The sequence below is a fragment of the Salvelinus fontinalis genome, chromosome 38 (assembly GCF_029448725.1).
Source record: "Salvelinus fontinalis isolate EN_2023a chromosome 38, ASM2944872v1, whole genome shotgun sequence".
Lineage (NCBI taxonomy): Eukaryota > Metazoa > Chordata > Actinopteri > Salmoniformes > Salmonidae > Salvelinus > Salvelinus fontinalis.
Window position 1 is genome coordinate 21,050,220 of NC_074702.1, and position 15,444 is coordinate 21,065,663.

Here is a 15,444-nt window from a genome sequence, read left to right on the forward strand (position 1 = left end):
ACACAGCTTAGAGGGAACATTGGTTGCAAGGTATTGTCTCCAGTGGGGAGCGACGTATATGTGACATGGCGGGAGTGTTACCACTCAACCACGGCTCTGCGGTGTGAACACAGATCTGAATTGGTTGGATTGGTGAGCGATAGGGTGGTAAACTTACTTGCACCTAGCCAACCACCAGATCTGTGCTTACATCTAAGAAACAAGGAAGGATGCATTTGGAAATTATTCAAACGGGGTCAAGGTAACATCTTATTATGCCCGAAAGGAAACCAAAGTTATCAGTGGCATTCCGATCAGACATTGGGTTGTGTTCATGAGGGAAAATCAGTCTTGAAACGCAACACAAAATTGTGCATTTTAAATCCACTTACAGGACTGTCAACCTTGGCACTGACACGAAGTATATTCTGAATGTGGCCCGTTTGGGATTCAAACCAACAACCCTGGTGTTGACAACACCATGTTCTAACCCACTGAGCCTTTCAATTCACCACAATCTCTAAACCTTTCTCTTCCTAGCTGAACCGGGCTGAGTTTGAGGACGTGGATGACGAGACACGGGTCCAGTACGAGGGCTTCCGGCCTGGCATGTATGTCCGTCTGGAGATCCCCTACCTGCCCTGCGAGTTTGTCACGAACTTTGACCCCCACTATCCCATCATCCTCGGGGCTCTAGGTGCCAGCGAGGGGAACGTAGGCTACCTGCAGGTAAGCAAGGGTTAACGAGTCAGGCTCCGATCCATTTAAATGGAAGTAGAGTGAATTGGACTTCCAGTTCAAGAACTGAAAACTCCTTGGCTGTGTCTGAAATATCACCCTATTAAATACAGGGACGTCCTATTGAGACCAATGTCTCTTTTGCAAGGGAGCCCTGATTCACAAAAATGCAGCAAAATAAGGAATTACTGACAATTAGAAAAATCAAAGGCAGGAGCATGAAACATACAAAAATAACATTTTGGAAACGCATGCATTCCTCTGTAAAAAGGTAATTTACCAATACCCTGAAATGTCTGCAAGGCAACGGTGCGTCCAATTGTAGGGTATTCTGAAATGTGTACCATGTATGTGGCACGTAAAACTAAAAGCTGTTTTACCTAAATCAGTAATGAGAACCGTAATTTCAAGAATTAGCCATTCCTGGGAGCGAGTAAGGTATTTGTACTTCTGTTGGTCAGGAGCGATGTAGTATGGTAGTTTCTGCATGAGCGCTTTATAAATGAACAGAAGGCAACGCTCTCTGCGTTGCCAGTCCACTTTCTGATTCAGATCACAGTGACGGAAAGTCAACTGAACTATTTATTCTATCAAGCGAAAGGCACAATCTATTTCTGTGGAAGTCCATTTTAATTCTGTTTCTTCGTTAGCTCATCTACATGTTTTAAATGACTACTTGTCATCGATCCAAATGCCATGGTATTTATGAGTGGACTTGCTCCATTCACCGTGCAGATATGTCTGTGCTCTAGAGAACAGAATATACTTTATTTTATCTGCATTCAGTACCAGTTTGTGGTCAACTTGTGCTTTTTGTATGACATTTTGAAGCAGTCTGCAGATCAGCTATAGCCTGATTCGAAGAGGAGGCAGAGTAAAGCACACTGTCATCAGCATAAGTGTCGCTTGCAGTTTTTCACTAACCAATATTGTTTATTTACGGTGCGAATAGTATTGGGTTGTAAATCAGTTGTGTAGTGGTGCCTGGAGAAGTGGGTATACTAACGGTTTGCTAAAAATATTTCTAAACATACACTGCTCAAAAAAATAAAGGGAACACTTAAACAACACAATGTAACTCCAAGTCAATCACACTTCTGTGAAATCAAACTGTCCACTTAGGAAGCAACACTGATTGACAATAAATTTCACATGCTGTTGTGCAAATGGAATAGACAACAGGTGGAAATTATAGGCAATTAGCAAGACACCCCCAATAAAGGAGTGGTTCTGCAGGTGGTGACCACAGACCACTTCTCAGTTTCTATGCTTCCTGGCTGATGTTTTGGTCACTTTTGAATGCTGGCGGTGCTTTCACTCTAGTGGTAGCATGAGGCGGAGTCTACAACCCACACAAGTGGCTCAGGTAGTGTAGCTCATCCAGGATGGCACATCAATGCGAGCTGTGGCAATAAGGTTTGCTGTGTCTGTCAGCGTAGTGTCCAGAGCATGGAGGCTCTACCAGGAGACAGGCCAGTACATCAGGAGACGTGGAGGAGCCCGTAGGAGGGCAACAACCCAGCAGCAGGGCCGCTACCTCCGCGCCTTTGTGCAAGGAGGAGCAGGAGGAGCACTGCCAGAGCCCTGCAAAATGACCTCCAGCAGGCCACAAATGTGCGTGTGTCTGCTCAAACGGTCAGAAACAGACTCCATGAGGGTGGTATGAGGGCCCGACGTCCACAGGTGGGGGTTGTGCTTACAGCCCAACACCGTGCAGGACGTTTGGCATAGAGAACACCAAGATTGGCAAATTCGCCACTGGCGCCCTGTGCTCTTCACAGATGAAAGCAGGTTCACACTGAGCACATGTGACAGATTCTGGAGATGCCGAGGAGAACGTTCTGCTGCCTGCAACATCTTCCAGCATGACCGGTTTGGCGGTGGGTCAGTCATGGTATAGGGTGGCATTTCTTTGTGGGGCCGCACAGCCCTCCATGTGCTCGCCAGAGGTAGCCTGACTGCCATTAGGTACCGAGATGAGATCCTCAGACCCCTTGTGAGACCATATGCTGGTGCGGTTGGCCCTGGGTTCCTCCTAATGCAAGACAATGCTAGACCTCATGTGGCTGGAGTGTGTCAGCAGTTCCTGCAAGAGGAAGGCATTGATGCTATGGACTGCCCGTTCCCCAGACCTGAATCCAATTGAGCACATCTGGGACATCATGTCTCGCTCCATCCACCAACGCCACGTTGCACCACAGACTGTCCAGGAGTTGGCGGATGCTTTAGTCCAGGTCTGGGAGGAGATCCCTCAGGAGACCATCCGCCACCTCATCAGGAGCCAGGCGTTGTAGGGAGGTCATAGAGGCACGTGGAGGCCACACACACTACTGAGCCTCATTTTGACTTGTTTTAAGGACATTACATCAAAGTTGTATCAGCCTGTAGTGTGGTTTTCCACTTTAATTTTGAGTGTGACTCCAAATCCAGACCTCCATGGGTTGATAAATTTTATTTCCATTGCTAATTTTTGTGTGATTTTGTTGTCAGCACATTCAACTATGTAAAGAAAAAAGTATTTAATAAGAATATTTCATTCATTCAGATCTAGGATGTGTTATTTTAGTGTTCCCTTTATTTTTTTGAGCAGTGTATTATGAGTCACATAGGCCTAAACTGAAATTTTGTTCATGTTTTTGCTCACACTTTCTTTTAAATAGAATGTTTTAAGTCCACAACAATGATTAACCACATCAGGAGACCACTTGAGGTCTGGGGAAAAATCTAAGAAACATTTTAATTTGAGTGTAGTTACCCTTTAATTCAACTGCAGGCACTGTTTGGTTAGCGGTGTTTCTGTATTGCACATGAGATGGAGTTTGCAAAACAAATGGCCACTGGATTGATATCATTCTGCCAGGTAAGCGTAGGCTACTTTGTAGCTAGTTAACATTTAATTGAAGGTTTTTGGGAAAACCTTTCCATCTACCAGAAGATGGTTAGGCCCATCATTAGCATCGCACATTTTTCCTGTTGCTTAATTGTTTGAAACCTGGAATTTTTACTTCATACATTGCTTCAGTAGCCTATAGCCCAAACTTTTTTTTTTTACTAGGCAAGTCAGTTAAGAACAAATTCTTATCTACAATGACAGCCTACACCGACCAAACCCGAATGAGCTGGGCCAAATATGCGCCGCCCTATGGGACTCCCAATCACAGCCGGTTGTGATACAGCCTGGATTCGAACCAGGGTGTCTGTAGGGACACCTCTAGCACTGAGATGCAGTGTCTTAGACCGCTGCGTCACTCGGGGGCCCCAAACCCACTATAGAAACGTGGAGGTAATTATTTTACAAAGACTTTGCTCTCCTGTGGTATTGGTTTTCAAATCAACTTTCTTTCATTGTTTAGCAGCCAAAAGCATTGTTCTAGTCACGTTAGCAACCCCTGATAGTTGTTGCATCTTTAGTTCTCCCCTCCTAAATTTCTCAACCCTTCTGATAGTGCCTCTACTGCATCACATCGATCTTAAGAAGCTAGCTAGCTACATGGAAGTAAGAGGGAGCGTCAACATCATTGCTTCTAGTTGAGGTCAGTGACAAGTAAAGTGTCCTTGCTTCATATCAGTTCAAAAGATTGATGAGTGACTGAAGAGACTGCCTAAGAGCTGTGTGGGATGGGAGAGCCACACAGATCAGCTCAGTCATCTCAGTCAGATTGCGCAACTGAAAGATGTAAATTCTGCCAATGAGAAGATTGCATAAAATATTCTGCATGCATCCTTCTGATTGGACAAAAAATATGAAAAGGAGCTTCACATCAAATTACATGTCCATTAGTCTCAAATGGAATTCTCGCCTCGTCACATTTTTGTTGACTAAAATTAATAATAATTATAGTTTTATATTAGGTTCTTGGTCACCACCCTGACAAGGTACTTCTGCCGGGTTGCTCAGTTTGGTCGAACGGCCAGCTCTAAGCATAATATTTCCATATTCTTTTTAATTTCCAAATGATGGAGATCACTGGGCTCCTGGAAACATTTTTAACAAATGTAACAGTTTTATACCCTTCTCCAGATAGAGTGCCTTTGGAAAGTATTCAGACCCCTTCACTTTTTACACATTTTGTTACGTTACCGCCTTATTTTAAAATGTATTAAATCGTTTTTTCTCCTCATCAATTTTTACACGATACCCCATAATGACTAAGCAAAAACAGTTTTTTAGAAATTGTTGCTAATTTATAATAAAAAAACTGATATCACAGTTATATAAGTATTCAGACCCTTTACTCAGTACTTTGTTGAAGCACCTTTGGCAGTGACTACAGCCTCAAGTTTTCTTGGGTGTGACACTACAAGCTTGGTAGACCTTATTTGGGGAGTTTCTCCCATTCTTCTCTGCAGGTCCTCTCAAGCTCTGTCAGGTTGGATGGGGAGCGTTGCTGTACAGCTATTTTCAGGTCTCTCCAGAGATGTTCGATCGGGTTCAAGTCCAGTCTCTGGCTGGGCCACTCAAGGACATTGAGACTTGCCCCGAAGCAACTCCTGTGTTGTCTTGGCTGTGTGCTTAGTGTCATTGTCCTGTTGGATGGTGAACCTTCGCCTCAGTCTGAGGTCCTGAGAGCTCTGGAGCAAGTTTTAATCAAAGATCTCTCTGTACTTTTTTCTCTGTTAATCTTTGTCTTGATCCTGACTAGTCTCCCAGTCCCTCCCGCTGAAAAACATCCCCACAGCATGATGCTGCCACCACCTTGCTTCACCGTAGGCATGGTGCCAGGGTTCCTCCAGACGTGACGCTTGGCATTCAGGCCAAATAATTCAATCTTGGTTTCATCAGACCAGAGAATCTTGTTTCTCATCGTCTAAGATTCCTTTAGGTGCCTTTTGGCAAACTCCAAGCAGGCTGTCATGTGCCTTTTACTGAGGAGTGGCTTCCATCTGGCCACTCTACCATAAAGGCCTGATTGGTGGAGTGCTGCAGAGACGGTTGTCCTTCTGGAAGGTTCTCCCATCTCCACAGAGGAACTCTGGGGCTTTGTCAGAGTGACCATCGAGTCTTGGTGGTTCCAAACTTATTCCATTTAAGAATGATGGAGGTCACTGTTTTCTATTTTTAATACATTCAGAAAAAAATCTTAGCCTGTTTTCGCTTTGTCATTATGGGGTATTTATAAAAAGATAAATAAAAAAATATATATCATTTTTACAATAAGGCTGTAACGTAACAACATTTGGAAAAAGTCAAATGGTCTGAATACTTTCCAGAGGCACTGTATATGCCTCATCACAATTCTATCTCAGAGATCTACGGATAGTTCCCTGGACTTCATGGTACAGCTTCTGCTCAGACATACACTGTCAACTGTGGGACCTTATATAGACAGGTGTGATTCTTTCTAAATCATGTCCAAACCATTGAATTGGCCACAGGTGGACTCCAAGTTGTAGTGATATCTCAAGTATGATCAAAAGAATTTGGATGCACCTGGGCTCAATTCAGACTAAAACACAAAATGTGGGATAAGTCAAGGTGTAAGAATACTTTCTGAAACCAATGTGGTGTTCTTAGCTAGCTTCTTTACATCGATTTCATACAGTCACTACCAGATGGGATGATAGATGACCTATGGAATCTACAAGTTTATCTAACTTTTATTTATTTTATTTTACCGTTATTTTACCAGGTAAGTTGACTGAGAACACGTTCTCATTTGCAGCAACGACCTGGGGAATAGTTACAGGGGAGAGGAGGGGGATGAATGAGCCAATTGTAAACTGGGGATTATTAGGTGACCATGATGGTTTGAGGGCCAGATTGGAAATTTAGCCAGGACACCGGGGTTAACACCCCTACTCTTACGATAAGTGCCATGGGATCTTTAATGACCTCAGAGAGTCAGGACACCCGTTTAACGTCCCATCCGAAAGACGGCACCCTACACAGGGCAGTGTCCCCAATCACTGCCCTGGGGCATTGGGATATTTTTTAGACCAGAGGAAAGAGTGCCTCCTACTGGCCCTCCAACACCACTTCCAGCAGCCTCTGGTCTCCCATCCAGGGACTGACCAGGACCAACCCTGCTTAGCTTCAGAAGCAAGCCAGTAGTGGTGTGCAGGGTGGTATGCTGCTGGCTAGCGCCAGTCTGTATAGCTACTCTCTCCCTAACATGTAAAACTCACCGGCCCCTGACCATCATACTGCTGCAAGCAAGCGGCACCTAAGTTATGCAGCAAGCCAGTTCATAAGTTGAAACAATGTTATTAAAAAAAGAGTGGACATGTATTTTGACTATCCGGATATCTGAAGAAATGTCATCATATTCGAATCGAGAAATTATTTAAAATGCCCATCCCTAGAATAGGGTGCATTTCGGACACATCCCTTGTTTTCCAACTCTTTCATTTGAATTAAGTAATCTACTGAATTTGAATGGAATTGACCCCAACCCTGCAATGGGTGAGGCAGTCCTTTTGAGAGCACTAAATGTAATGGAAGGTGTTGTTTGTTGAATAGTAGATGTAAATCCCCTCAGCTAAGCTTCTTAACAGACTGGCTAAGTAATGGGCCAAGAACCATGCTTACTGAACTTCCCTAAGTTCATACTTTTTCAGAAAGCAAATGGTTCAACTCATCCCAGTGTTGATTTATTTAAATGTTAACATTGTATTCATTATTCATGTTTTATTTGCATCTTTCCCTATAAATTAAGATCTAAACAAATGGCATAAATGTCATTTCTATATGACTTTTCCAAGTGCCTCAAGGTGATCTTTCTCTTGTCCCAGATGCGGTTAAAGAAACATCGATGGCACAGCCGGATCCTGAAAACGCGCGACCCCCTCATCCTGTCCCTGGGCTGGCGTCGCTTCCAGACCATCCCTTTGTACCACATCGAGGACCACAACGGGCGCCACCGCCTGCTCAAGTACACACCGCAGCACATGCACTGTGGTGCCACCATCTGGGGTGAGAGCAGTAATGCGGCTGTAGTTTTAGTATTTGATTCAGGTGGCACCTTTTTCCTCCATTGCAACTATTCATCAGAGGGCTGGATCGCTACGTTAACCAGCTAAGTTTGATGCACATTCAGATATAGCTCTTGATTATCTGGTTCCTTAAGAAGCTATATTGTAAAATATGTTGAGGGCGTTGATCTGGTTATACTATGCTTATATAACTACATATCTATGAAGTCGGAAATATTACTTTATTTCAGTAAACTGACATGGCCCCCTCGTCAGAATTACATGGATCCTCAATCAACTTGATACCTGTTAGTATATAGGTAAAATAATGAATAAATGTGAACCCTGTCCTTCTCTGCTGTGTTCCCAGGTCCCATCACACCTCAGGGTACTGGCTTCCTGGCTGTGCAGTCAGTCGCAGGAACTAAGGTAAGTACCACAGAGGCAGGCCACAAAGGAAATAATTACATGTAATGTTTTTACACTTGTGGGAATTGGGCTACATGTATAGGGCTATATTGAAATGTTTCTTACAGAAGAAATATAAGATGCATATCCATGGTAGAAATTGAAAGGGAACAGGTTGGAGATTATTTGGAATTTATTAGACCAAAGGTGAGGACGTAACTGGGGCGGCAGGGGGGCGGCAGGTAGCCTAGTGGTTAGAGTGATGGACTTGTAACCGAAATGTTGCAAGATCGAATCCCCGAGCTGACAAGGTAAAAGTGTCTCGTTCTGCCTCTGAACAAGGCAGTTAACCCACTGTTCCTAGGCCGTCATTGAAAATAAGAATTTGTTCTTAACTGACTTGCCTAGATAAATAAAAGTAAAAATAAAACTGTTACCTGACACAATACTGAATCCAAATATGATATTGTTGATACTGTTAAGTTCTAAATAAACTGAGTAAAAAACTCACGGATGCTTAGTGAAGCTCAAACAAGTTTATTCACCCACTGGGTCATACAGCTGCATGAGACAAATAACATATTCCCACAAGCACTGGTATATAACGCTTTCTCCTATGCTGAGCCCCTCCTTACACATCTGAACAGCCAATACACCTCTGTTGCTATCCAGAAGATTGGTGATAGGGTCTTCCTCACTTCATCTAACCTGACCTCTGCCCAAATTCCTCACTCCTCTCCAACTCACGGTTGACTTGTACCAGACTGGCTCTTCTCCTCCCATAGGATCCCTGATGGCTAACAATAACATATCCTGACAATGTAAACGTTCTACATTCCCCTCTCCTTCTGATATGGTTAAGGATATTTCATATTTTCAAGTTTAGAAGTCAGAACCCATCAATACTATGTGCATTTTACATATACTGTACATTTCGCAGCATTTATTGATAATGAAATCTGAAAATACTCTGGATACATTCAGTAACATAAGTATCCCAGCTAGCTGCAGGGATAGGGGAATCTTGTTTCAGGTTGTGTTCAAGTTTAGAACATCTTTCAGTTGAATCCCATATAGCGCTGTAAAGCGGAGACCCTGAATGCTGACGTCATGTATAGCATGTTACTGTACAGTCACTGTTCCAATTTAAGCACTTACATTTTACAACCCATATACGGGCTGAAGTGTAGAGGGTTAACCTTCCGTTGCTACCCATCCCGGATCCGGGAGCATCCTCATCAAAAAAGCTGACTAGCATAGTCTAGCCTAACGCGACAGGGATATCATATAATATAATTTTCATGAAATCACAAGTCCAATACAGCAAATGAAAGATAAACATCTTGTGAATCCAGCCATCGTTTACGATTTTTAAAATGTTTTACAGCGAAAACACTATGTATTTCTATTAGCTAACCACAATAGCAAAAGACTCAACCGCATATTTTCACAATTTTTCTGCCGCATAGGTAGCTATCACAAAACCGACCAAATAGATATATAATTAGTCACTAGCCAAGAAACAACTACATCAGTTGACAGTCTTATAACATGTTATACAATAAATTTATGTTTTGTTCGAAAATGTGCATATTTGAGGTATAAATCATAGTTTTACATTGCAGCTACCATCAAAAATATCACCAAAGCAGCCAGAATAATTACAGAGAGCAACGTGAAATACCTAAATACTCATCATAAAACATTTATGAAAAATACATGGTGTACAGCAAATGAAAGATAAACATCTTGTGAATCCAGCCAATATTTCGGATTTTTTAAAAAGTGTTTTACAGCGAAAACACAATATAGCATTATATTAGCTTACCACAATAGCCAAACACACAAATGCATTTATTAGCAGCAAAAGATAGCGATCGCAAAAAACAGCAAAAGATATAAAATTAATAACTAACCTTGGCCAACTTCATCAGATGACAGTCTTATAACATCAGGTTATACAATACACTTATGTTTTGTTCGAAAATGTGCATATTTAGAGCTGCAAACCGTGGTTATACATTGTGAATATGTAGCATCGATTCACCAAATTGTCCGGAGCTATTTTGGACACTCACCTAATCTGACCAAAGAACTCATAAACTTTACTAAAAAATACATGTTGGACAGCAAATGAAAGATACACTAGTTCTTAATGCAACCGCCGTGTTAGATTTAAAAAAATAACTTTACCATAACAAACAGCTTACGTTATAGCGACACAGCGCCCGCTAAAACGCGAACAATAGGACTCAACACTTTCCACTGAAATACGAAATAACAACATAAATTGTTCTTACTTTTGCTGAGCTTCCATCAGAATCTTGTACAAGGAGTCCTTTGTCCAGAATAAATCGTTGTTTGGTTTTAGAATGTCCTTCTCTCCTGTCGAATTCGCTCCACAAGGCTAGCCAATGTTGATGACGTTCCCAATTTCTCTCGACGCAGAGAACGGAAAACTCCAAAAGTCCCATTAAACGTTGAATAAACTGATGAAACTCGGTTGAAAAAACCTACTTTATGATGTTTTTCTAATATGTATCAAAAAACATAAAAAAAACATAAAAAACATAAAAACAAAGCCGGAGATATTAGCCGTGTATACCGAACGCTTATCATAAGACAATAGGGAGGTGCTTCCCGCGCCTAGGTAGAGAAAGGAAATTCTGGACACGTCATTCCAAGAGCTCTTGTTCGACCTCAGATCAAGCTAGACACCCCATTCCACCTTCCACTGCCTGTTGACATCTAGTGGAAGGCGTATGCAGTGCATGCATATCCATAAATATAAGGCAATTCAATAAGCAGGCCCTGGAACAGAGCATCGTTTTCAGATTTTTCACTTCCTATATGGAAGTTTGGTGCAAAATGAGTTCTCTTTTACTCACAGATATAATTCAAACAGTTTTAGAAACTTGAGAGTGTTTTCTATCCAATAGTAATAATAATATGCATATTGTACGATCTAGAATAGAGTACGAGGCAGTTTAATTTGGGCACGATTTTTTCCGAAGTGGAAACAGCGCCCCCATATTGACAAGAAGTTAGCATCCCTGACTTGGATGCAACACAGCAGCCAACCCCGAGGCTACGGCTGAAGACACAAACGCGTACAAGAAGTCCTGCTACGACCTCCGCAGAGCCATCAACTAGGCAAAAGGAGAATATCGGGAACAGGGTGGAATCCTATTATACCAGCTCCAATACATGTGACAAGGGCTACAGTACATTACGGACTACAAAGGAAGCCGTGATCTGCCCAACGATGCCTCTCTACAAAACAAACTCGATGCCTTTTTATGCAGGTTTCAACAAAAACAACACAGAGCCCTGCATGAGGGCCCACACTAATCCAGAGGACTGGGTAATTTCTCTCTCTGAGGCTGACGTAAGGTTTTTAAACGGGTCAACACTTAAGAATGCTGGGCCAGACGTTATTCCGGGGCATGTCCTCAGGGCATGCGCAGACCAGCTGGCAGGCGTCTTCCCTGACATTTTCAACCTCTTTGTCCCAGTCTGTAATCCCCACATGTTTCAAGCTGACTACCATCGTTCCTGTTCCCAAAAACTCTTAAGGCATCCTGCCACAATGACTACCGCCCTGTAGCACTCACATCTGTATTAATGAAGTACTTTGAAAGGCTGGTCATGGCACACATTAACTCAATCATCCCAGACATCCTGGACCAATTAGAATTTGCATGATGCCAACAAATCCACTGACAACGCAATCTCAATTGCACTCCATTTTGCCCTCTCCCACCTAGAAAAAGGGAATGCATACCATGTGAGGATGCTGTTCATTGACTACAGCTCAGCGTTCAACACCATAGTGCCCTCCAAGCTCGGGACCTTGGAACTGAACACCCCCCTCTGCAACTTGATGTTGGACTTCTTGACGGGTCCATCCCAGGTGGTAAGAGTAGGCAACAATACCTCTGCCACATTGTCCCTCAACATGGGGGGGGGGGTCCAGGGGTGTATGCTTAGCCCCCTTCTGTACTCACTTTTCACCCACAACTGTGTGGCCATGCACGACTTCAACTCCATCAAGTTGTTGACGACACGATGGTGGTCGGCCTGATCACCAACGGTGATGAGACAGCCTACAGGGAGGTGGTCAGAGACCTGTCCGTGTGGGACCAGGACAAGAACCTCTCCCTGAACGAAAGCATGACCAAGGAGCTGATCGTGGACTTCAGGAAAGAGGGGAAGGTGCAGATCCACATCGACGGGCCGCAGTAAAGCGGGTCAAGAGCTTCAAGTGCCTCGGTGTCCACATAACTGAGGACTTAACTTGATCCTCTCACACCAGCACAGTCGTGGAGAATGCATGGCAGTGCCGCCTCTCCCTCAGGAGGCTGAAATGATTTGGCAAGGCCCCTCAGATTCTTAGGAACTGTTATAGCTGCTCCATGGAGAGCATCCTGACTGGTTGTATCACTGTCTGGTATGGCAACTGCACCGCCCTTGACCGGAAGGCCCTACAGTGGGTGGTGCGGAAGGCCCAGCACATCACTGGGAGGACATGCATGCCTGGCAGTGTCTGAGAAAGGCCTGAAATTGCCAAAGACTCCAATCACTCAAAACATGGACTGTTCTCACATCCGGCAGACAGTACCGGTGAATCAAGGCTCCGAATAACAGACTTAAACAGCTTCTTTATCTTGGCCATAAGACTGTTAAATGGCTAAACAACTACTGCCCCCCCCCAATGCTGTTAAATTGATTGCCATTACCTTTAGTATCTATCTATGTTATCCTGCTACCAGTTACTATTACTCTTCTTTACATGTATATATTGCCACTAGCATAATACCATAAGTATTTATATATTCCTGTTTGCAGTCACTTTTCAGCCCTGTTTACATGTACTGTGCCTTCAGAGTATTCGCACCCCTTGACCTTTTCCACATTTTGTTGTTACAACCTGAATTTAAAATTGATCAAATTTAGATTGTCATTCATCTACACACAATACTCCATAATGTCAAAGTGGAATCTTTGTAGCTGAAATATTTTGAGTCAAGTATTCAAACATTTGTTATGACAAGCCTAAATACGTTCAGGAGTAAAAATGAGCTTAACAAATCTCATAAATTGCATGGATTCATTTCTGTGTTCAATAATTTTACATTTTACATTTTAGTCATTTAGCAGACGCTCTTGCCCAGAGCGACTTACAGTAGAGTGCATAAATTTTTATTACATTTTACATACTGAGACAAGGATATCCCTATCGGCCAAACCCTCCCTAACCCAGACGACGCTATGCCAATTGTGCGTCGCCCCACGGACCTCCCGGTTGCGGCCGGCTGCGACAGAGCCTGGGCGCGAACCCAGCCCAGCCTGGGCGCGAACCCAGAGACTCTGGTGGCGCAGCTAGCACTGTGATGCAGTGTCCTAGACCACTGCCCCACCCGGGAGGTCTCGGGTGGACAAATAATGGTTAACATGATTTTTGAATGACTACCCAATCTCTGTACCCCACACATACAATTATCTGTAAAGTACCTAAATCAAGTAGTGATTTTCAAGCACAAATTGAACCATAAAGAACAGAGGTTTTTCAATGCCTCACAAAGAAGGATGGCGATTGGTAGACGCATAATTTGTTTTTTATTTTTTAAAGCAGACGCTAAATATCCCTTTAAGTATGGTGAAGTTGTTAATTATAATTTGGATGGTGTATCAATACACCCAGTCACTACAATGATACAGGTGTCCTTCCTAACTCGGTTGCAGGAGAGGAAGGAAACTGCTCAGGCATTTCATCATGAGCCCAATGGTGATTTTGAAACAGAGTTTAATGGTTGGGATATGAGAACTGGGGCTCAATCAACAACATTGTAGTTACTCAACATTACTAACCTAAATGACAGAGTGAAAATAAAGGAAGTATTTAAAATATTTCAAAACATGCATCCTGTTTGCAACTAGGCAATTACGTAATACTGCAAAAAATAAGGCAAAGCAAATAACTTTTTGTTCTAAATTCAATACAACAGAGTACTACTCATCATATTTGCAAGCATGGTAGTGGCTGCATCATGCTATGTTGTATGCCTGTCATTGTTAAGGACTGGAGTATTTCCGGATAAAATAAATTACTGAATGGAGCTAAGCACAGGCAAAATCCTACAAGAGAACCTTGTTCAGTCTGTTTTCTACCAGACACTGGGAGATTAATTCACCCAGAAAGACTCACAGCTGTAATCGCTGCCAAAGGTGCTTCTAAAAAGTATTGACTCGGGCTGTAGGTTGATTCTGCTGCTACGATCGGGTCGCATGTTGCCGTGTTCCAAATCAATAATTACTTGAGTGCTGCCAGCCGCAAATCTCAGTTTTGGAAGATATTGACTTTTTACCACTTACACTTTTTAGTAAATTTTGCAACTAGTACAATTGTTTACGACTCAAATTGATGCAATATCTTCAACCAGAGAAGTTGTTTTTTGAGTTCAGCTCCTCTTTAAAATGTTACCATATTATGTAAATACCCGGTAAATGGTGAACTGGATATTTGTGAACTGGATATTTGTATTAATTTGTCATTATTAGCGCAATACGTACACCTGTTACACCAAAGATGTCTCATTTTCATTTGTCAGGAGTAACATACCATGCACCAGTACACAGTATGGGTTACTTCTAGTTGTATCTTTGTTGAAGTTTTCCGTTCTCTCTCTTGCAGACCAGTTTCCGCATCGCAGCTACAGGAGTCGTCCTTGACCTGGACAAATCGGTGACCATAGTCAAAAAGCTCAAGCTGATTGGCTACCCATACAAGATCTACAAGAACACATCATTCATCAAGGTAGGATGCACCTCATAGCACTATTGACATACCATAGTTCAGCTACAATATATTTACTTTTTGTGGTAGACATTTGAGGCATTTGTTAATCTGTTGTAGAACAGAATACGAGAAATAATCTAACACTAGATCAAATTTTATTTGTCACATAAACATGGTTAGCAGATATTAATTTGAGTGTAGTGAAATGCTTGTGGAAATTATGGACCAACTGTGTACATAATGCTTTATGAATATATTAATATAAAATGAATGGTTCACAGCAAAGCTTTTTTTTCTTGACATGTTCAAATAACTAGATTTTTGGGGTGTTTTTTTTTCTTTTTCTTTTTATAATTTGGCACACACTAGAGGCCATGAGTAACTTGGTCAAAAAATAATGGCACTATTTGGCCTACAGGGGGCGCTGTTGTAATCACTCACTTAACCCCTCATATCCATCACCCTGTTTGACCTAGAGATTTGAAACGGTTGTTGTCTTTCCTCATGTAGGTGTCTTTCCTCATGCTGAACAAATTTGCCTCAAGGACCCGTCAGGTCTGTTGGGATAGATATCCCTCCATCTTGGACATTTTGGAAAAACGTTTTCT

The 15,444-nt window shown here is 42.5% G+C and overlaps 1 protein-coding gene across 1 annotated transcript in view; it reads left to right on the top strand.

Annotated features, from left to right (window-relative positions):
* LOC129837075 (ribosome biogenesis protein BMS1 homolog) overlaps positions 1 to 15,444 on the top strand; it is a 52,688-nt gene that overhangs the window by 17,500 nt on the left and 19,744 nt on the right. Inside the window, exons 15-18 of the mRNA XM_055902980.1 lie at positions 520 to 708; positions 7,450 to 7,630; positions 8,000 to 8,058; positions 14,732 to 14,854. Of these exons, the coding sequence (XP_055758955.1) occupies positions 520 to 708; positions 7,450 to 7,630; positions 8,000 to 8,058; positions 14,732 to 14,854 (552 nt within the window). The remainder of the gene's footprint in view (positions 1 to 519; positions 709 to 7,449; positions 7,631 to 7,999; positions 8,059 to 14,731; positions 14,855 to 15,444) is intronic.